Source organism: Entelurus aequoreus, linkage group LG01 (assembly GCF_033978785.1).
Source record: "Entelurus aequoreus isolate RoL-2023_Sb linkage group LG01, RoL_Eaeq_v1.1, whole genome shotgun sequence".
Classification (NCBI taxonomy): Eukaryota; Metazoa; Chordata; class Actinopteri; order Syngnathiformes; family Syngnathidae; genus Entelurus; species Entelurus aequoreus.
Window position 1 is genome coordinate 6746779 of NC_084731.1, and position 22414 is coordinate 6769192.

General features: G+C 37.9%; 1 protein-coding gene across 1 annotated transcript in view; it reads left to right on the top strand.

Annotated features, from left to right (window-relative positions):
- The first annotated feature begins 4651 nt into the window (after positions 1 to 4651).
- LOC133647706 (RNA-binding protein 47-like) overlaps positions 4652 to 22414 on the top strand; it is a 104314-nt gene continuing 86551 nt past the window's right edge. The window contains exon 1 of the mRNA XM_062043391.1: positions 4652 to 5622. Coding sequence (XP_061899375.1) covers positions 5250 to 5622 — 373 coding nt within the window. The 5' untranslated portion in view covers positions 4652 to 5249. The remainder of the gene's footprint in view (positions 5623 to 22414) is intronic.

Here is a 22414-nt window from a genome sequence, read left to right on the forward strand (position 1 = left end):
ATACAAATACACGTACCGTTACACCCCTAATGTTATTTATTTTTTTAAAAACACCTGCTTTTTACTGCTGGCACCTCATGCATGTTTGTTCAGGTTTGAATGAGATGCAATTTATTTGCCTCAAATATTGGATGTCACCTTCTTTCACTGCTCCCTTCTCTTTAGCTATTCCTGAGCTACGGTGAATGAAAACTACTGTGCAATACTCTCAAGATTGTACTGCTTGCTTTAGGTTTCATGTGCTCTTCAAATGATACAAATGACTATACGTCCACTTTCATGAGAAATATAATCTTAGAGGAAAAAATGTAATGTAAAAGATTTGTACATATTTGATGTTCAAACTGATAAACTTTATTTATTTTTTGCAAATAATCATTAACTTATAATTGCATGGCTGCAACACGTTCCAAAGTAGTTGGGAAAGGGCATGTTCACCACTGTGTTACATGGCCTTTCCTTTTAACAACACTCATTAAACGTTTGGGAACTGAGGAGACACATTTTTGAAGCTTCTCAGGTGGAATTCTTTCCCATTCTTGCTTGATGTACAGCTTAAGTTGTTCAACAGTCCGGGGGTCTCCCTTGTGCTATTTTAGGCTTCATAATGCGCCACACATTTTCAATGGGAGACAGGTCTGGACTACAGGCAGGCCAGTCTAGTAATAAGCAGGGGCGTCCATGGTAACGTTGCTTGGATGGCAACATATGTTGCTCCAAAACCTGCATCCTTTCAGCACTAATAGCGCCTTCACAGATGTGTAAGTTACCCATGTCTTGGGCACTAATACACCCCCATACCATCACACATGCTGGCTTTTCCACTTTGCGCCTATAACAATCCGGATGGTTCTTTTCCTCTTTGGTCCGGAGGACACGACGTCCACAGTTTCCAAAAACAATTTGAAATGTGGACTCGTCAGACCACTGAACACTTTTCCAATTTGTATCAGTCCATCTTAGATGAGCTCGGGCCCAGCGAAGCCGACGGCGTTTCTGGGTGTTGTTGATAAACGGTTTTCGCCTTGCATAGGAGAGTTTTAACTTGCACTTACAGATGTAGCGACCAACTGTAGTTACTGACAGTGGGTTTCTGAAGTGTTCCTGAGCCCATGTGGTGATATCATTTACACACTGATGTCGCTTGTTGATGTTACGTGCAGTGATTTCTCCCGATTCTCTGAACCCTTTGATGATATTACGGAGCGTAGATGGTGAAATCCCTAAATTCCTTGCAATAGCTGGTTGAGAAAGGTTTTTCTTAAACTGTTCAACAATTTGCTCACGCATTTGTTGACAAAGTGGTGACCCTCGCCCCATCCTTGTTTGTGAATGACTGAGCATTTCCTGGAATCTACTTTTATACCCAATCATGGCACCCACCTGTTCCCAATTTGCCTGTTCACCTGTGGGATGTTCCAAATAAGTGTTTGATGAGCATTCCTCAACTTTATCAGTATTTATTGCGACCATTCCCAACTTCTTTGTCACGTGTTGCTGGCATCAAATTCTAAAGTTAATGATTATTTGCAAAAAAAAAAAAAATGTTTATCAGTTTGAACATCAAATATGTTGTCTTTGTAGCATATTCAACTGAATATGGGTTGAAAATGATTTTCAAATCATTGTATTCCGTTTATATTTACATCTAACACAATTTCCCAACTCATATGGAAACGGGGTTTGTATATTATAACAGTTGGTCACACTTTTGTTCACTTCATGTTCTCAATTTTTTCACAATATACTCCATAAGAAACAAGATTGGAAATAAATAAATAGATAATAATTAGTGAAGTAAGTTATATTTCATATGGTGAGATAAGTAAGATTATCTAGAAAATGAATGGATGGATGAAATAAATCCAGAATGTTTATCTTCTTCTTTGTACTTTGTAAACACTTTAAGTTTGAAGAGTTTCTTGAAGTGGATCATATTAGTACATTGTTTGATTTCTTTGCTTAATCCATTCCATCATTTAATTCCACATACTGATATACTGAAGGTCTTAAGTGTTGTACGTGCGTACAAATGTTTTAAATTACATTTTTCTCTAAGGTTATATGTCTCCTCTTCTGTTGAGAAGAATTGTTGTATATTCTTGGCTAGCAGGTTATAGTTTGCTTTGTGTAGAATTGTATCTTTTTGCAAATTCACTATGTGGTGGAATGTCAGTATTTTCTAGTCAATGAATAAAGTGTTTGTATGTTCTCTATATCCAACATTACGCATTAATTTATAACTGATCTTTTTTGTAACACCGTTAATGAAGGAAGAGCACATTTTGTAGTTATCCCAGTCTGTGGAATGCTCTCCCTGACCACCTGAGGGCACCACAGACTGTGGGCACTTTAAAAAAAAAAAAAAAGGCTTAAAAACCCTTCTTTTTAGATATATGCATACTAGTTTTAGCTATTTGGCTGTTCTAGTTTTTATTTTTATTTACTTTTTTATTATCTTTTCATTTTTTATTTTATTTTTTTATTTTTTTAATACACTGTAGCACTTTGAGGGTGATTACTCAATGTAAAGTGATTTTTGCAAAATAAAATCTAGTATTATTATTATTATTATTATTATTATTATTATTGTTTCAATCCAATCCAATCCAATCCACTTTATTTATATAGCACATTTAAACAACAAAATGTTTCCAAAGTGCTGCACAACAATATTAAAAACAATATTCAAATATTATCCTTAGCTTCACCAATGACTGAATAAAAACAAAAAATAAATACATATAAAACCAATATATACATTTTTTTTTAAAATATATATATATATATAAAATAAATATGATTAAAAATGATATTAAAGGGTAAAACCAATTAAAACAGTAAATAGAAATCACAATTTTAAAAACACAGAGGACAACGGAAGACCACACAACTAACGTAGTGTTAAAAGCCAAAGAATAAAAGTGGGTCTTAAGACGAGACTTAAAACACTCCACTGTGGGAGCAGTTTGAACATGGAGGGGCATGTTCGAGTCTTAAGTCTATTTCTACACAAAAACTCAGATATGTAACACTAGTGAGCAGTAGAGAATACGAAGTGATTTTTGGTCCCGAACATGGTTTATTTATTCATTATTGACGTATTTTTGCTACTTTATGTTGTATATTTTTTTACATGAGATTTTCAGTTCAATGTGTCATCAATCACCATACCATTTCAAATCATTTTTAATCATATTTATTTTATGTTGTTTTGTTTTATATGTATTTTTTTGTTGTTGTTTTTATTCAGTCATTGGTGGAGCTAAGGATAATATTTGAATGTTGTTTTTATTATTGTTATTTGGAACATGCAAGCATACAACATGATGCATCACAATTTCCAGTTTCTCTTTTCAACATGTTTGAAAAGGAGTAGGAAGAAGCAGAGCTTATTTAATCCTACCCCTTTTCCTTTTCATCATTGGTTCTCAACCTTTTTTCACTGTGATTTTTTTTTTAATTCAAGTACCCCCTAATCAGAGCAAAGCATTTTTGGTTGAAAAAAAGAGATAAAGAAGTTAAATACAGCACTATGTCATCAGTTTCTGATTTATTAAATTGTATAACAGTGCAAAATATTGCTCGTTTGTAGTGGTCTTTCTTGAACTATTTTGAAAAAAAGATAGGTTTTTATTTATATTTATAAAGGATTTTTGAATTGTTGCTATTTTAGAATATTTTAAAAAATCTCACGTACCCCTTGGCATACCTTTAAGTACCCCCAGGGGTATGCGTACCCCCATTTGAGAACCACTGCTTTACATTACAGTTGCTAAAACTTTTGTTCACTTCCCGTTCTCAATTTATTCACAATATACTCCATAAGTAATCACAATAATGTTTCTCTACTTGACTTAGGTGATCTATATATACAGCTGATGAATATGTTTTTGCTTTTTTCCTGACATATTTCAATGGTTATACATTCTAAGATATTATCTATAGCAAATGACATGTTTTTTTACCACTTTGTAGTTCAGGTTCTTCATCACGTACACAGCTACTCCTCCTCCATTTTTTGTTGGTTCTGTTGATGTAGTTTAGTTCATATCCTTCCAGATCAAAATATATTATTTTTTTATCATCAATCCATGTTTCTGTGACAGCAATCACTTTGAAGGGTTCGTTGATGTGTTCCAAAAAGTTCTTAATATTGTTGTAATTTGCATACAAGCTTCTGCTATTAAAATGAATAATTGACAATTTGTTATCACATTTAATGTTGCTATTATGTTGTTTATCTGTATAATAAAAACAAGTATTACTAATGTGGACTTTGGAAACATTTTGTTGTTTAAATGTGCTATATAAATAAAGTGGATTGGATTGGATTGGATACCTAGAAATGTATTTTGGAAATAAACGTCGACAATCATGTTTTTTCCAATTCAACTCATACCCACCCGTATATGTGCCCCCTTCCCACGCCACTCGGCGGTGCTCACAGACTTTCTCTTTCCCTGTGAGGCAAAAAGGAATTCAAGCGCACAGGACTCCTGGAAAAAGAGAGAACACGATGCAAAACGTCCACGTGTTATAATTGCAAAGAAAACAACATAAAAAGGGTGTGTGGGGGGTGGAAAAAAGCCTCCTTTGAATATCGCTTTTAATTTCAGCACCGCGGAACTGTCCAGTATCCCTGCAGGGAGGATGCGCGCACAGGAGGCTGAGGGATGGAAACACCAACATTGACAACAATGACATCGATTAGAAAGCATCATTGATACTGCGTGGACGTGGACAAAGCACAAAGGACTGGGTTTTTTTTCTGTATTTCTCTATTTATAGCCTCTGGAACGTACCATTCGCTCTCCCCAGAAGAAGGCGCGGGGGTGGCGGGAGAGGCTGTGCGTGACATGTGCCAAGTCGACTCCGCCGAAACCTCCCCGCCGACGAGGCGGAGGTTGAGCCGACCCTGCCCCGTTTAAACCCAGAAGACAACCCACCGCGACTCAAATGCAAGGAAAGGAAAAAAACAAAAAACAAAAGAAGCCAGGGACGCGCGGAGCGTGGGTGTAAATAGGCACGCGTGAACACGCTCTCTCTTTTTTTTTCTTCCTCCCCTCCCTCTCTTCTTCTATCTCTCCCTCTGTTTGCCTCTTGATGCCATCAATGAGCGACTTATTGAGCAGGACTTAAAACATCGGGACCGGGGGAAAAAAAAAAAGAAATAACAACAACAACCAAAAAAAAAAAAAAAAAAAAAAAAAAAAGAGGGCATTGCGCGCGTTTTCGCCACGCGCTACATGTGTTTGCACGCGCGTGTCAATATTGGCAGGACGGCAGAAATCCACGCGAGCGAGACTTCGTCACCTTCTGTTGCGTCCCGGCCTCAACTCGGAGCGACGATGGCAACTTTGACCAACGGGCAGGTGGACGGCGTCGCCACCAACGGGCTCGTGAACGGATTAAGCCACGGCCACGGCCACGGCCACGGCGGCCACAGCCCGGCGGGCTGCCCGGCCACCATCCCCATGAAGGACCACGACGCCATCAAACTCTTCATCGGCCAGATCCCGCGCAACCTGGACGAGAAGGACCTGCGGCCCCTCTTCGAGGAGTTCGGCAAGATCTACGAGCTCACCGTGCTCAAGGACCGCTTCACGGGCATGCACAAAGGTGGGTGACGGCGGCGGCTGGCGGGGTGGTGCTGGTGGCGCACGGCGGTGTCACGTGAGGTTGCACTAAAATATGAATCGGGTGTTCTCCTCAAATGTGTACTATTGAGGGAGAGTCACGACAGCGAGGATGGGAGGAGCGGGGCTCCTTTTTGGGGGGCGCAGTTGTAAGCGTGCTCCCATTCATTCCATTTTATTGGTCAAATCATATATTGTTGATGTTTATATACATGTCTGATGCACAGATTGACTTTGCAAAAGAAAAGAGTGGGATATTTATCTGTATTTTAACTTAATTTAACATGTTGCAATAGCTGGAGGCTTGATTGCCTGCAGCATTATTCTTATGTGTCTTAAGTCTTTTTATTTTTTATTTTTTTTACTGTATTTTGTCCTGTCCAGCTTCTCAGGCAGATCATGCAGTTTATGTAGATGCCCACAGATGTGCAGTTGTAAGCGTGCCTCCATTTTTATATATATATATATATATATATATATATATATATATATATATATATATATATATATATATATATATATATATATATATATATATATATATATATATATATATATATATATATATATATATATATATATATATATATATATATATATATATATATATATATATATACATTTATATCCATGTCTGCTGCACAGATTGACTTTGCAAAAGAAAATAGTGGGATATTTATCTGTAATTTAACTTAATTTAATATGTTGCAATAGCTGGAGGCTTGATTGCCTGCAGCATTGTCTTAAGTCTTTTTATTTATTTATTTTTTTTATTGTATTTTGTCCTGTCCAGCTTCTCAGGCAGATCATGCAGTCTATGTAGATGCCCACAGATGTGCAGTTGTAAGCGTGCTTCCATTCATTATATATATATATATATATATATATATATATATATATATATATATATATATATATATATATATATATATATATATATATATATATATATATATATATATATATATATACATATATATCCATGTCTGCTGCACAGATTGACTTTGCAAAAGAAAATAGTGGGATATTTATCTGTAATTTAACTTAATTTAATATGTTGCAATAGCTGAAGGCTTGATTGCCTGCAGCATTATTCGTGTGTCTTAAGTCTTTTTATTTTAATTTTTTTTATTTTATTTTGTCCTGTCCAGCTTCTCAGGCAGATCATATAGTTTATGTAGATGCCCACAAATGTGCAGTTGTAAGCGTGCTTCCATTCATTATATATATATATATATATATATATATATATATATATATATATATATATATATATATATATATATATATATATATATATATATATATATATATATATATATATATATATATATATATATATATATATATATATATATATATATATATGCTGCACAGATTGACTTTGCAAAGGAAAAGAGTGGGATATTTATCTGTACTTTAACTTAATTTAACATGTTGCAATAGCTGGAGGCTTGATTGCCTGCAGCATTATTCTTGTGTGTCTTAAGTCTTTTTATTTGTTTTATTATTATTATTTTTTTGTCCTGGCCAGCTTCTCAGGCAAATCATATAGTTTATGTAGATGCCCACAGATGTGCTGTTGTAAGCGTGCTTCCATTCATTCCATTTATTTATTTTTTATTTTTTGTCAAATCATATATTGTTGATGTTTATATCCACATCTGCTGCACATATTGACTTTGCAAAGAAAACGAGTGGGATATTTGTCTTTAATTTAACTTAATTTAACATGTTGCAATGGCTGGAGGCTTGATTATTCACGTCTTAAGTCTTTCTTTTTTTTTTTTAAATTTTGTCCTGTCCAGCTTCTCAGGCAGATCATATAGTAGATGTAGATGCCCCATATCGGCTGTACAAATTGACTTTACAAAAGAGAAGTGTGGGATACTTCTCTTGTTGCCTCATTCATATTTGACTTTATTAAATGGATTTAAATGAATCATTTAGTGCAGCCGGGCCGGAGCAGGAGGGGATAGAAAGAGAAAAAAAGGAAGAGGGAGGGGGAAATTGTGGGGACAAGAGGGGGATGAGACAGAGAGACAACAACAACACCAGCAAACACAACAACAACAACAATAGAGCAACATCAGCAAATAGGATATGTACAAATATGATGGTAAACGTGATAGCAAAGGAAGTTAGTGAAATAAATAGAGATGTCCGATAATATCGGTATCGGCCGATAAATGCGTTAAAATGTAATATCGGAAATTATCGGTATCGGTTTTTTTAATATCAGTATCGTTTTTTTAATTTATTTTTATTTTTTTTTAATTTATTTTTTTATTAAATCCACATAAAAAACACAAGATAAACTTACAACTAGTGCACCAACCCCAAAAACCATTCACACTCATTCACACAAAAGGGTTGTTTCTTTCTGTTATTAATATTCTGGTTCCTACATTATATATCAATATATATCAATACAGTCTGCAAGGGATACAGTCCGTAAGCACACATGATTGTGTGTGCTGCTGGTCCACTAATAGTACTAACCTTTAACATTTAATTTGACAAATTTTCATTCATTACTAGTTTCTATGTAACTGTTTTTATATTGTTTTACTTTCTTTTTTATACAACAAAATGTTTTTAATTTATTTATCTTATTTGATTTGATTCATTTTTTTTTTAAAAGTACCTTTTCTTCACCATACCTGGTTGTCCAAATTAGGCATAATAATGTGTTAATTCCACGACAGTATATATCGGTTGATATCGGTATCGGTTGATATCGGTATCGGTAGTTATAGAGTTGGACAATATCGGCATATCGGATATCGGCAAAAAGCCATTATCGGACATCCCTAGAAATAAATAATAATACAGAAATGAGCATTATTACACTACAAATGGAGCAATAACAACACCAATAGAAATAGCACTATTGCTAATGAATAATAACAATAATGACCTCCATTATAAACAATACAAGTGCCTTATGTCTTAATATACACTTGAAAAATACTTGTGTGTTCCTTGAGCTGTAATGTCGACGGTCAGCCTTTTTTCCTCGACGTGCAACAGGAGTGATGGTGTACTTTATTTCCTTCTCTCCGGAGGGAAGGCAAATCAGCGTTTAATGAGAGGTCAGTAATTGATCCACGGCACCTGCAGGACACGGAGTACATTAAGGGAGCGCCACGTCGCCGACTGTAAGCTGTCGTGTAAACACGGCGTATACGTGGGACATTTTCAAAGAAGGACCGACTTATTAATAGCACAGCTGTAGTAGCGACCCCCCCCCCCCCCCCCCCCCGCCGCCCCCTGTTGGACGGTTAATCAGCGGCGGGGCCCCCGGGACTATAGGCAGGGCTCACCGGCTGATTCCTAGAACTGTCTCCTCGCCGCGATATACGGCCCTGCTCTCCCGCTTTCATTAGCGAGCCCCCGCTGCGCTCATATTTTAACTAGCTGGAGGCGCCATACCATCACGGTCTAAAACATGCACCTTCCATATGAGAGGAAGCGCAGTAGGAGTGTCGCAAATAAACATAAACATCGAGTTTCCGTGATTCTTATTTGTAAAAGCTCCTAATCGATTAATGTGTAATGTTCTATATTTCTATATTTCGTATGTTTGACTGCCATCGTATTGCAGTCTACACACGTATCTCTTATGTGTGACTGCCATCTACTGGTCACACTTGTCATTTCATTTGGGGTCGGTAAGCGCGACCAGAATCATTCCGTACATTAGGAATGTCACATAACGAGAAGATATAGAACAAGAAGAAGCTTATCGACTATGGTGTCGCCACGGACTACAAAAGCGGACGCACACATTTTCAGGACTTATGCAGATCCCAAATACAGATCAGCAGGTACCAGAAGGTAAGAAATGTTGCTTTTGTATAATATTGCGAAACAAAACAGCAGATAATATGTCTTACCTTCTACACACACCATAATAATACTCCTATGTTGAAGCACAGTACAATCCATCAAGCGGTGTGGCTTCATAGCTTACCAAAGTCCTACTAAAACATGTTGGTAGATTTTTGAGCGCCGTGTGTAATGTTGTATATTTCCAATGGAACATATACAATTTTGGTGTTGTTTGCATATCTCTTATGTGTGACTGCCGTCATATTGCAGTCTACACACTTATCTCTTATGTGTGACTGCCATCTACTGGTCACACTTGTCATTTCATTTGGGGTCGGTAAGCGCGACCAGAATCATTCTGTACATTAGGAATGTCACATAACGAGAAGATAGAGAACAAGAAGAAGCTTATCGACTGCGGTGTCGCCACGGACTACAAAAGCGGACGCACACATTTTCAGGACTTATGCAGATCCCAAATACAGATCAGCAGGTACCAGAAGGTAAGAAATGTTTTGCTTTTGCATAATATTGCGAAACAAAACAGCAGATAATATGTCTTACTTTATACACACACCATAATAATACTCCTATGTTGAAGCACAGTACAATCCATCAAGCGGTGTGGCTTCATAGCTTACCAAAGTCCTACTAAAACATTTTGATAGATTTTTGAGCGCCGTGTGTAGTGTTCTATATTTCCAATGGAACATATACAATTTTGGTGTTGTTTGCATATCTCTTATGTGTGACTGCCGTCATATTGCAGTCTACACACGTATCTCTTATGTGTGACTGCCATCTACTGGTCACACTTGTCATTTCATTTGGGGTCGGTAAGCGCGACCAGAATCATTCCGTACATTAGGAATGTCACATAACGAGAAGATAGAGAACAAGAAGAAGCTTATCGACTACGGTGTCGCCACGGACTACAAAAGCGGACGCACACATTTTCAGGACTTATGCAGATCCCAAATACAGATCAGCAGGTACCAGAAGGTTAGAAATGTTTTGCTTTTGCATAATATTGCGAAACAAAACAGCAGATAATATGTCTTACCTTATACACACACCATAATAATACTCCTATGTTGAAGCACAGTACAATCCATCAAGCGGTGTGGCTTCATAGCTTACCAAAGTCCTACTAAAACATTTTGATAGATTTTTGAGCGCCGTGTGTAGTGTTCTATATTTCCAATGGAACATATACAATTTTGGTGTTGTTTGCATATCTCTTATGTGTGACTGCCGTCATATTGCAGTCTACACACGTATCTCTTATGTGTGACTGCCATCTACTGGTCACACTTGTCATTTCATTTGGGGTCGGTAAGCACGACCAGAATCATTCCGTACATTAGGAATGTCACATAACAAGAAGATAGAGAACAAGAAGAAGCTTATCGACTACGGTGTCGCCACGGACTACAAAAGCGGACGCACACATTTTCAGGACTCATGCAGATCCCAAATACAGATCAGCAGGTACCAGAAGGTAAGAAATGTTGCTTTTGTATAATATTGCGAAACAAAACAGCAGATAATATGTCTTACCTTATACACACACCATAATAATACTCCTATGTTGAAGCACAGTACAATCCATCAAGCGGTGTGGCTTCGTAGCTTACCAAAGTCCTACTAAAACATTTTGATAGATTTTTGAGCGCCGTGTGTAATGTTCTATATTTCCAATGGAAAATATACAATTTTGGTGTTGTTTGCATATCTCTTATGTGTGACTGCCGTCATATTGCAGTCTGCACATGTCTCTTATGTATGACTGCCATCTAAAGGTCACACTTACACCATGTACCAAACAAAATAGCTTCGAGGTCGGTAAGCACAACCTAAATCATTCCGTACATTAGGCACACCGGGTGACGAGGCGCGCTGTCGAGTTTTGAGAAAATGGAAAGGTTTTAAGAGCGCCTCATAGTCCGAAAAATACGCCGATAACAAAAAAGAGCACTCAAAAAGGAGTGAGGGGGAAAAATAAGGAAGGATGCGCACTAAAGGTGTGGAGAATCACAATCGACGATTCAACACTACGAGGAGTGTGAGTGGAGCCAAAGCAGAGGGGGCGTACGCGACTGGAAGGGTGAAGCATCAGGACATCCACTTGCGCCGAGGGAAGGGACTGGAGAGCTTAAATAGTCAGGAGGGGATGAGCATCAGGTGACCCAGAAACCAGGCACGGCAACGAATAGAAGATAGACGTACATCCGGAAAGTATTCACAGCACTTCACTTGTTATACATGTATCTACTGGTCACACTTACACCATGTACCAAATAAAATAGCTTCGAGGTCAGTAAGTACAACCAAAATTATTCCGCACAGTAGGCGCACCGGGCTATAAGGCGCACTGTTGAGTTTTGAGAAAATGAAAGGATTTTAAGTGCGCCTTATAGTCCGAAAAATACGGCGATAACAAAAAAAGCCCTCAAAAAGGAGTGAGGGGAAATATAACGAAGGATGCGCACTAAAGGTGTGGAGAATCACAATCGACGATTCGACACTACAAGCGCGGGAAAACGAGAAGTGTGAGTGGAGCCAAAGCAGAGGGGACGTACGCGACTGGAAGGGTGAAGCATCAGGACATCTACCGGCGCCGAGGGAAGGGCCTGGAGAGCTTGAGTAGTCGGTAGGGCATGAGCACCAGGTGACCCGGAAACCAGGCACGGCAACAAATAGAAGATAGACGTACATCCGGAAAGTATTCACAGCACTTCACTTGTGTTATTCCGTACATTAGGCGCACCGGGTTATAAGGCGCACTGTCGAGTTTTGAGAAAAAGAAAGGATTTTAAGTGCACCTTAAAAGTCAGAAAAATACGGCGATGACAAAAAGAGCACTCACGAAGGAGTGAGGGGAAAAATAAGGACGGATACACACTAAAGGTGTGGAGAATCACAATCGACGATTCGACACTACAAGCGCGGTACGCAACTGGAAGGGTGAAGCATCAGGACATCTACTGGCGCCGAGGGAAGGGCCTGGAGAGCTTGAGGTGACCCACAAATAGAAGACTGATCTTCTTCTACATGTTGTTATGTTACAGCCTTATTCCAAAATACATTCATTTTTTATTCTCAAAATTCTACACACAATACCCCATGATTATTTATTTTTTTTGCATTTTTTTTTTTTAAATTTATTTTTTATTTTTTTTATTTTTTTTTTTATTTTTTTTTTATTTTTTTTAATAATGTCCTGCCCAGCTTCTCGGGCAAATCATATAGCAGATGTAGATGCCCATATCGGCTGTTCAGATTTACTTTACAAAAGAGAAGTGTAGGATACTTCTCTTGTTGCCTTATTTGTATTTTGACTTTATTAAATGTATTTATATTATCATTTGGTGCAGCCGGGCCGGAGCAGGAGGGGATAGAAAGAGAGAAAAAGGAAGACAGAGGGGGGAATTGTGGGGACAAGAGAGGGATTAGACAGAGAGACAAAAAACAACAACAGCAAACACAACAACAACAACATCAGCAAATACGACATGTACAAATATGATGGTAAAAGTAATAGCAAATAAGCAGTTAGCGAAAATAAAAAAATAATACAGAAATGACAATGAGCATTATTACACTAAAAATGGAGCAATATGAATACCAATAGAAATAGTGCTATTGATAATAAACAATACCAATACTTTACCTTTATTATCAACAATACAATTGTTCAAATACAACAATACATATACGCAATGATAGCTTGAGATACGAAAGAATGCAGAAAAATGGAGGGGAAGAAAGAGACGCAACCTACATTAACCTTGTAGATTGTTATAGTAACAATAGGTTAAGCTTTGTCAGTGTGCCATGTGTTATACCCAGTTTACCCTAGGGCAACAACGTAAATTTATTTTAAAAACATGTTTTTTTTCCGTATTCACAAGTTGACTCAAGCAAGAGTCGGTAAATACTTTTTTTTTGGATGTGTCATGAAGTGACATAGGTTGTTTCTTTTATTAGAGCAGTGGTCCCCAACCTTTTTGTAGCTGCGGATCGGTCAACGCTTGAAAATGTGTCGCACGGACCGGTGGGGGGGTGGGGGGGGTGTATAATTTTTTTATTTTTTTTAATTTTTTTTTTTTTATTTTTTTTTTACATAAATAAATACAATCATGTGTGCTTACGGACTGTATCCCTGCAGGCTGTATTGATCTATATTGATATATAATGTATATATTGTGTTTTTTATGTTGATTTCATTAAAAAAAATAAAATAAAAAAATTAAAATTAAAAAAAATAGTTTTTTTGTTTTTTAAATTCTTGTGCGGCCCGGTACCAATCGGTGGTTGGGGACCACTGTATTAGAGTACATTCAGAAGCAGAACCCCCTGATTGTCATTTCTTTCCTTTGTCTTCACTTCCTGACACCATCGGGCTACGTTATGACTCAGGTCCTGTAGTCCAGTGTTTTTCAACCTTTTTTTTGAGCCAAGGCACATTCTTTGCGGAGGCACACCACCAGCAGAAATCATAAACTCAGTTGACAGTAAAAAGTCGTTGTCGCAATTGTTGGATATGACTTTAAAGCATAACCACGCACGCATCACTATAGCTCTTGTCTCAAAGTAGGTGTACTGTCACCACCTGTCACATCAAGAGTAGGAATGATGTTTGATAAGAAATTATCGAGTTCGAGCCTATTATCGAATCCTCTTATCGAACCCAGATAGGTTGTTGTATACGGAAAAAAACACAATATTTGGTTTAACAAAAGCTGACTTGTATTTTATAAGAAAAAAATAAAATAAAATAAATAAATAAATATTGACTGTTACCCCCCTAAAAAAATCAAATAAATAAATATTGACTGTTGTTACCCAAAGTATATTAAGTGGGATTTTTTTAGAAAAACAAATATATACACTAACACAAAAACAACCCGTCTCTGTGATCACTATAGGTCAGGGGTCACCAACCTTTTTGAAAGCAAGAGCTACTTCTTGGGTACTGATTAATGCGAAGGGCTACCAGTTTGATACACACTTAAATAAATTGCCAGAAATAGCCAATTTGCTCAATTTACCTTTAACTCTATGTTATTATTAATAATTAATGATATTTACACTTAATTGAACGGTTTAAAAGAGAAGAAAACACGAAAAAAATGACAATTAAATTTTGAAACATAGTTTATCTTCAATTTCGACTCTTTAAAATTCAAAATTCAACCGAAAAAAAGAAGAGAAAAACTTAAAAAAAGAATTTATGGAACATCATTAGTAATTTTTCCTGATTAAGATTAATTTTAGAATTTTGATGACATGTTTTAAATAGGTTAAAATCCAATCTACACTTTGTTAGAATATATAACAAATTGGACCAAGCTATATTTCTAACAAAGACAAATCATTATTTCTTCTAGATTTTCCAGAACAAAAATTTTAGACCTTGAAATAAGATTTAAATTTGATTCTACAGATTTTCTAGATTTGCCAGAATATTTTTTTTGAATTTTAATCATAATAAGTTTGAAGAAATATTTCACAAATATTCTTCGTCGAAAAAACAGAAGCTAAAATGAAGAATTAAATTAAAATGTATTTATTATTCTTTACAATAAAAAAAATGAATTTACTTGAACATTGATTTAAATTGTCAGGAAAGAAGAGGAAGGAATTCAAAAGGTAAAAAGGTATATGTGTTTCAAAATCCTAAAATAATTTTTATGGTTGTATTTTTTCTCTAAAATTGTCTTTCTGAAAGTTAAAAGAAGCAAAGTAAAAAAAATAATGAATTTATTTAAACAAGTGAAGACCAAGTCTCTAAAATATTTTCTTGGATTTTCAAATTCTATTTGAGTTTTGTCTCTCTTAAAATTAAAAATGTCGGGCAAAGCGAGACCAGCTTGCTAGTAAATAAATACAATTAAAAAAATAGAGGCAGCTCACTGGTAAGTGCTGCTATTTGAGCTATTTTTAGAACAGGCCGGCGGGCTACTCATCTGGTCCTTACGGGCTACCTGGTGCCCGCGGGCACCGCGTTGGTGACCCCTGCTATAGGTGTACAGCCATGCCTTGAGGCGTTTTTCCCGGTCCATTATTTTTGCTGCTTGTGTGACATCACAGGAAATGACCGAGTCATTAGACTGAGCTACGTCATTTCCTGTGATGTTCCACAGGGCATTTCTTGTGGGACGGGATTCGTTCCCAGGGATTCGAATAAAGAACCAACTCTTTTTCTTTACTATAGTGGCCTCGATAACGGGAACCGGTTATCAAAAAGGGATTCGAGTCCATGGAATCGGTTCTTTTCTTATCGAACGGTTCTTTCCTTATCGAACAACCGGGAGAACCGGTTTCGAACATCATCCCTAATCATGCCATGGCTTATTTTGAGTTTTTTGCTGTTTTCCTGTGTGTAGTGTTTTACTTCATGTCTTGTGCTCATATTTTGGTGGCTTTCTCTCTCTTTTTGGTATTTTCCTGTAGCAGTTTCATGTCTTCCTTTGTGCGATATTTCCCGCATCGACTTTGTTTTAGCCAGCAAGAATATTTCAGTTGTTTTTATCCTTCCTTGTGGGGACATTGTTGATTGTCATGTCATGTTCGGATGTCCATTGTGGACGCCGTCTTTGCTCCACAGTAAGTCTTTGCTGTCGTCCAGCATTCTGTTTTTGTTGACTTTGTAGCCAGTTCAGTTTTAGTTTCGTTCTGCATAGCCTTCCCTAAGCTTCGATGCCTTTTCTTAAGGGCACTCACCTTTTGTTTAATTATGGTTTAAGCATAAGACACCTTTTTACCTGCATTTACAAAGAAATTAGCTACCGGCTGCCACCTACTGATATGGAAGAGTATTACACGGTTACTCTGCCCAGCTCTAGACAGCACCGACACTCAACAACAACACATCATTTGCAGACTATTATTACTGGTTTGCAAGAAATGATTTTAACTAGGGATGTCCGATAATATCGGCCTAATAAATGCGTTAAAATGTAATATCGGAAATTATCGGTATTGGTTTTTTTATTATCTGCATCGTTGTTTTTTTTTTTTTTTTTTTTTTTTTTATTAAATCAACATAAAAAACACAAGATACACTTACAATTAGTGCACCAACCCAAAAAACCTCCCTCCCCCCATTTATTTCTGTTATCAATATTCTGGTTCCTACATTATATATCAATATATATCAATACAGTCTGCAAGGGATACAGTCCGTAAGCACACATGATTGTGCGTGCTGCTGCTCCACTAATAGTACTAACCTTTAACAGTTAATTTTACTCATTTTCATTCATTACTAGTTTCTATGTAACTGTTTTTATATTGTTTTACTTTCTTTTTTATTCAAGAAAATGTTTTTAATTTAGTTATCTTATTTTATTTTTATTTTTTTTAAAAGTACCTTATCTTCACCATACATGGTTGTCCAAATTAGGCATAATAATGTGTTAATTCCACGACTGCATATATCGGTTGATATCGGTATCGGTAATTAAAGAGTTGGACAATATCGGAATATCGGATATCGGCAAAAAGCCATTATCGGACATCCCTAATTTTAACTCAAATATGTGAAATTAGATAATCTCCCACGGCACACCAGACTGTAATCTCACGGCACGCTAGTTTGCCGCGGCACAGTGGTTGAAAAACACTGCTGTAGTGCACATCTCAGCACGAAGAAGAAACTGGAGACAAACGACTGGCGTTTTTGTTCCACCTCTCTTATTAAACAGCGGCGAGAGAAAAAGACAGGGTTGGTACTTAGCGGCTGCCGTGGCTAAACAATGCAGCGGGACACCGGCTGAACTTAACAAAGAGGCATTTGCACCCAGAAATAAACTGGGGGGTTTTTTTTTCTGCCACGGCAGGTAATAAATGTTGCTTATCCCGTTCTACAGTATCAACAAGCCCAAAGAAATGGTAATGCTTCCTCTGAAGAAAGAGACCCCTATTATAGCCATTGTCAACTGGGCCTGTGATACCGTTGCCATAACCCTCCTGGTAATGACTCCATGTATCACTGGTAATCTAGTCTTTAGGATTCTGTCCCCTTGGAACAGAGGCTTGAGTGGAAAAGGGGGAGCAGGGAGGGACCGAGGAGCAGGCGCCGGGACAGGAGTACAGGCCTACGTTCTCTCAATGATTTTATTTCTCTCCCCTCTGCGACCGAGCCATGCTAATAGAGGCCATTTATAACGCTCCTCGCCGGCTGCCGCTGCCGAGGAGCGCGGCCAGAGAGGTAGTCAGCACGAGGAGTCGGAGCATTCTTCTGAAGCCGGGTCCATTCAAGAAGGGAACGTCGGAGTGGCAACGCAGCAATCAGTCGGTTACGGGGAAAGCTTAACGAGCTGTGAGGACGCGAGCCGAGCGTGTCGCTCGTCGTGTTTCCATGGAAACATAACCGAGCGCAATTAGTTCCCCATCATTGACTGATTTGGTCCATGGTTTATTCTGGACCATCAAGGTGGTGGTGGGCTGGTGGTCTACATGGACAAAGAGTCACAGGTTTGCGAGAAGAGCTAAGAGAAACTGTCACAGTGGAACCTTCGTTTACTGACTTTATTGGTGTAGTGAAGCAACGTTTCCCATAATAATCAATCAATATAAACATTAATAATTGGTTCTAGCCTCGAATAAAGTCCTTATTTTTGTAAAAAAAAAATATTAATAAAATAAAAAATGCTAACATTTTTAAGTAGAGATCTCCGATAATATCGGTCTACCGATATTATCGGCCGATAAATGCATTAAAATGTGATATCGGAAATTATCGGTATCGTTTTTTTTATTATCAGTATCGTACACTTACAATTAGTGCACCAACCCAAAAGACCTCCCTCCCCTCATTCACACAAAAGGGTTGTTTCTTTCTGTTATTAATATTCTGGTTCCTACATTATATATCAATATATATCAATACAGTCTGCAAGGGATACAGTCCGTAAGCACACATGATTGTGCGTGCTGCTGCTCCACTAATAGTACTAACCTTTAACAGTTAACTTAACGTTAAAACAACAGACTAGACCAGTGCATGTCCAATAATTATTATCTGATTGCAATGAGTCATTATTTAAGTACAGAGTTTTATTTTTTTCTATATTCAAAAACAGTGTTACTATTCAAACTGCGTGTGATGTTACAGTGGCCAAAAATATTACACGTACTTGGTTTAATGATTACTTAAGCCTACTACGCTACTGTATTTCAATGTTATAGCTAGAGATGTCCGATAATAACGTCACTCGTGACGTTTGACTCCGTTTCACCAATCAAATGCAGTCACTGGTGACGTTTGACTCCGTTTCACCAATCAAATGCAGTCACTGGTGACGTTTGTCCCCGTTTCACCAATCAAATGCAGTCACTGGTGACGTTTGACTCCGTTTCACCAATCAAATGCAGTCACTGGTGACGTTTGACTCCGTTTCACCAATCAAATGCAGTCACTGGTGACGTTTGACTCCGTTTCACCAATCAAATACAGTCACTGGTGACGTTTGTCCCCGTTTCACCAATCAAATACAGTCACTGGTGACGTTTGACTCCGTTTCACCAATCAAATGCAGTCACTGGTGACGTTTGACTCCGTTTCACCAATCAAATGCAGTCACTGGTGACGTTTGACTCCGCTTCACCAATCAAATGCGGTCACTGGTGACGTTTGACTCCGTTTCACCAATCAAATACAGTCACTGGTGACGTTTGACTCCGTTTCACCAATCAAATGCAGTCACTGGTGACGTTTGACTCCGTTTCACCAATCAAACAGAGCCAGGTGGTCACATGACCGCAAAACAACAACAAGCTTACGCTTACATGAACTCACTGTCAAATTTGAGGAAGCACATGGCGGTAAGTAACGTTAGTAGATATTTTGGCTGTCACCGTAGGCTGATGTTAGCTTCCCTGCTATGAATCACTGTCAAATGTACATCGTGTGGGGACATTTATTAACGCACTGCAGCCTCATAGACACACACACACACACACACACGCACAGTCGCACACACACACACACACACACACACACACGCATAGAAACACCAATCAGAAGTGCACAGTGTGTTCCCAGGTGCAGCCCACACCTATCAGTTTATGGTTTGCGTAAAGACTAACTTGTTATTTTCCTTTGTAATCTCTTCCTACTGAGCCTATGGTGCTGTTAAGTTATTGTGGCTCAATTTGCCTTCATTTTTTTTATGTTAATGTATTATTATTTAATATATATTATCGTTTTAGTTGCTTAAGAGATATTCCTGGCTCTGAATTTGCTCATTGCTATTTTTATGTTTTTGTGCATTATTTGCTGCCTGTCATCATTAAACGAACATGTTACTCATCAGTTACTCAGTACTTGAGTAGTTTTTTCGCAACATACTTTTTACTTTTACTCAAGTAAATATTTGGGTGACTACTCCTTACTTTTACTTGAGTAATACATCCCTAAAGTAACAGTACTCTTACTTGAGTACAATTTCTGGCTACTCGACCCACCTCCGTCCCTCTCTGACCGCCCACATTTGGATACTTTGGCCTACTTTAGCCGAATGTGCCAGCGAAGGAGGCCGAAAACCCAATTAAGGGGTGTAACATGTTTGGTAAGACCAGGAAGTCACGATGCCAAAAACATGAAAGACTCACGCTGTGTTTTATTACAGGCAATTAGATGTTACAGGCCACCATTAGAGAAGAAGCATCCGCAGAAAGGAGGATAAAACCAAATTTGCCTTCGAACAAAAAATTATGTGTGTGTGTGTGTGTGTGTGGGTGCACTTGTCTCACCATCCTTGTGTGGACATACACTTGATAAACCACCCTTTCTGTGAGGATCTTTTAACTTGTGAGGACATTTGCCTGGTCCTCACAACTACAAAAGTAAAATATTTTTTTTACTTTGTGTGTTTTGCATTCTGAAGTGAGGTTGCAACTAGGGATGTCCGATAAATGCTTTAAAATGTAATATCGGAAATTATCGGTATCGTTTTTTTAATTATCGGTATCGTTTTTTGTTGTTGTTGTTTTTTTGTTTTTTTTTTGTTTTTATTAAATCAACATAAAAACACAAGATACACATACAATTATTGCACCAACCCAAAAAACCTCCCTCCCCCATTTACACTCATTCATACAAAAGGATTGTATATTTTTGTTATTAATATTCTGCTTCCTACATTATATATCAATATATATCAATACAGTCTGCAAGGGATACAGTCCGTAAGCACACATGATTGTGCGTGCTGCTGCTCCACTAATAGTACTAACCTTTAACAGTTAATTTTACTCATTTTCATTCATTACTAGTTTCTATGTAACTGTTTTTATATTGTTTTACTTTCTTTTTTATTCAAGAAAATGTTTTTAATTTATTTATCTTATTTTATTAATTTTTAAAAAAAAGTACCTTATCTTCACCATACCTGGTTGTCCAAATTAGGCATAATAATGTGTTAATTCCACGACTGCATATATCGGTTGATATCGGTATCGGTTGATATCGGTATCGGTAATTAAAGAGTTGGACAATATCGGAATATTGGATATCGGCAAAAAGCCATTATCGGACATCCCTAGTTACAACTCTCTACTCCCATCTAGGGCTAGATGTATATTTTTTCATCATTCTAGCTATAGTGGAAAGGGGGGCCCTCACAACCCACTAACCAAACGTGGGTCCACACAAAGTAGGCAAGACATGTATGTGTGTGTGTGTGTGTGTGTGTGTGTGTGTGTGTGTGTGTGTGTGTGTGTGTGTGTGTGTGTGTGTGTGTGTGTGTGTGTGTGTCATGCAGGTCTACGTTAATGCAGCCTGCGTTCCGGACGAAAAAATTTCCCTCCAGTTGCATCATCGTCTCTGTGGGATTTTTTTCTGTCTCCCATTGCATTTGCTGTGTGTGTGTGTGTGTGTGTGTGTGTGTGTGTGTGTGTGTGTGTGTGTGTGTGTGTGTTTATGGACTCCTCCCAGAATACTACACTCAGCTCCTCTTACGATGCACGCTCAGGCCCCACATTGTGTCCTGTTTCTATCAAGATGCATCACTATCGATTTGGGGTGGGTTCTTTTTTTTTGTTGTTGTTGTTTTTGCGGGGAGAATTGCAACATGTGTCACAGGGGACGGCTCTCCTAGCCGGAGTAAACTTGACCGGCAGCGCCACCTTGCTCTCAACAGGCACATTGCGGAAGAGCCTGCAGGAGTGTCAGGCAGCAGAAAAAAAAAAGGGACAGAAACCCCGAACTGGATAAAAAAATAAGAAAAGAGACGCACAGTGCATCCGGAGTCTGGATTGCAACAAAAATAAATAAGACTATACCGTATTTTTCGATGAGCGGGTCTAGTCAGGTCTATTTTCATACAAAATTATAAGGCACATTAAAAGGGTCATATTATGATTATTTTCTACATGTAAAAGACTTCCTTGTGGTCTACATAACATGTAATGCTGGTTCTTTGCTCTAAATGTTGCATAGATGATGTTTTACTCATCATCTTCAACTCACTTTCTGGCAGTCTCTTCAGGATGCACTCTTATTTACGTGCCTCCACTTGGACAGCGTCTTCTCCCCCCCCGTCATCTTTGTTGTAGCGGTGTAGCGTGCAAGGGCGGGAGTGGAAGAAGTGTCAAAAGATGGCGCTAACTGTTGTAATGACATTCGCACTTTACTTCAATCAAATGACGGAGCAGCATGATCCTCATCCGTGGCTCACTAGTGCAACAACAACGCCCGAAATGTGTCCCGTGAAAAACTGAGATGACTAAAGTTCCTTGGGTGAATAATGTAAAGTCACTACACCGGTATGTTTTAGCGCTTTCATGGCGAGTTCACTGACAGATATAAGTAAGAACTTTACACTACTTTATATTAGAAATGGCAACAGTGGAGGATGAATGTCACATAACAAGAAGATAGAGAAGAAGAAGAAGCTTATCGACTACGGCGTCTACAAAGGCGAATGCGC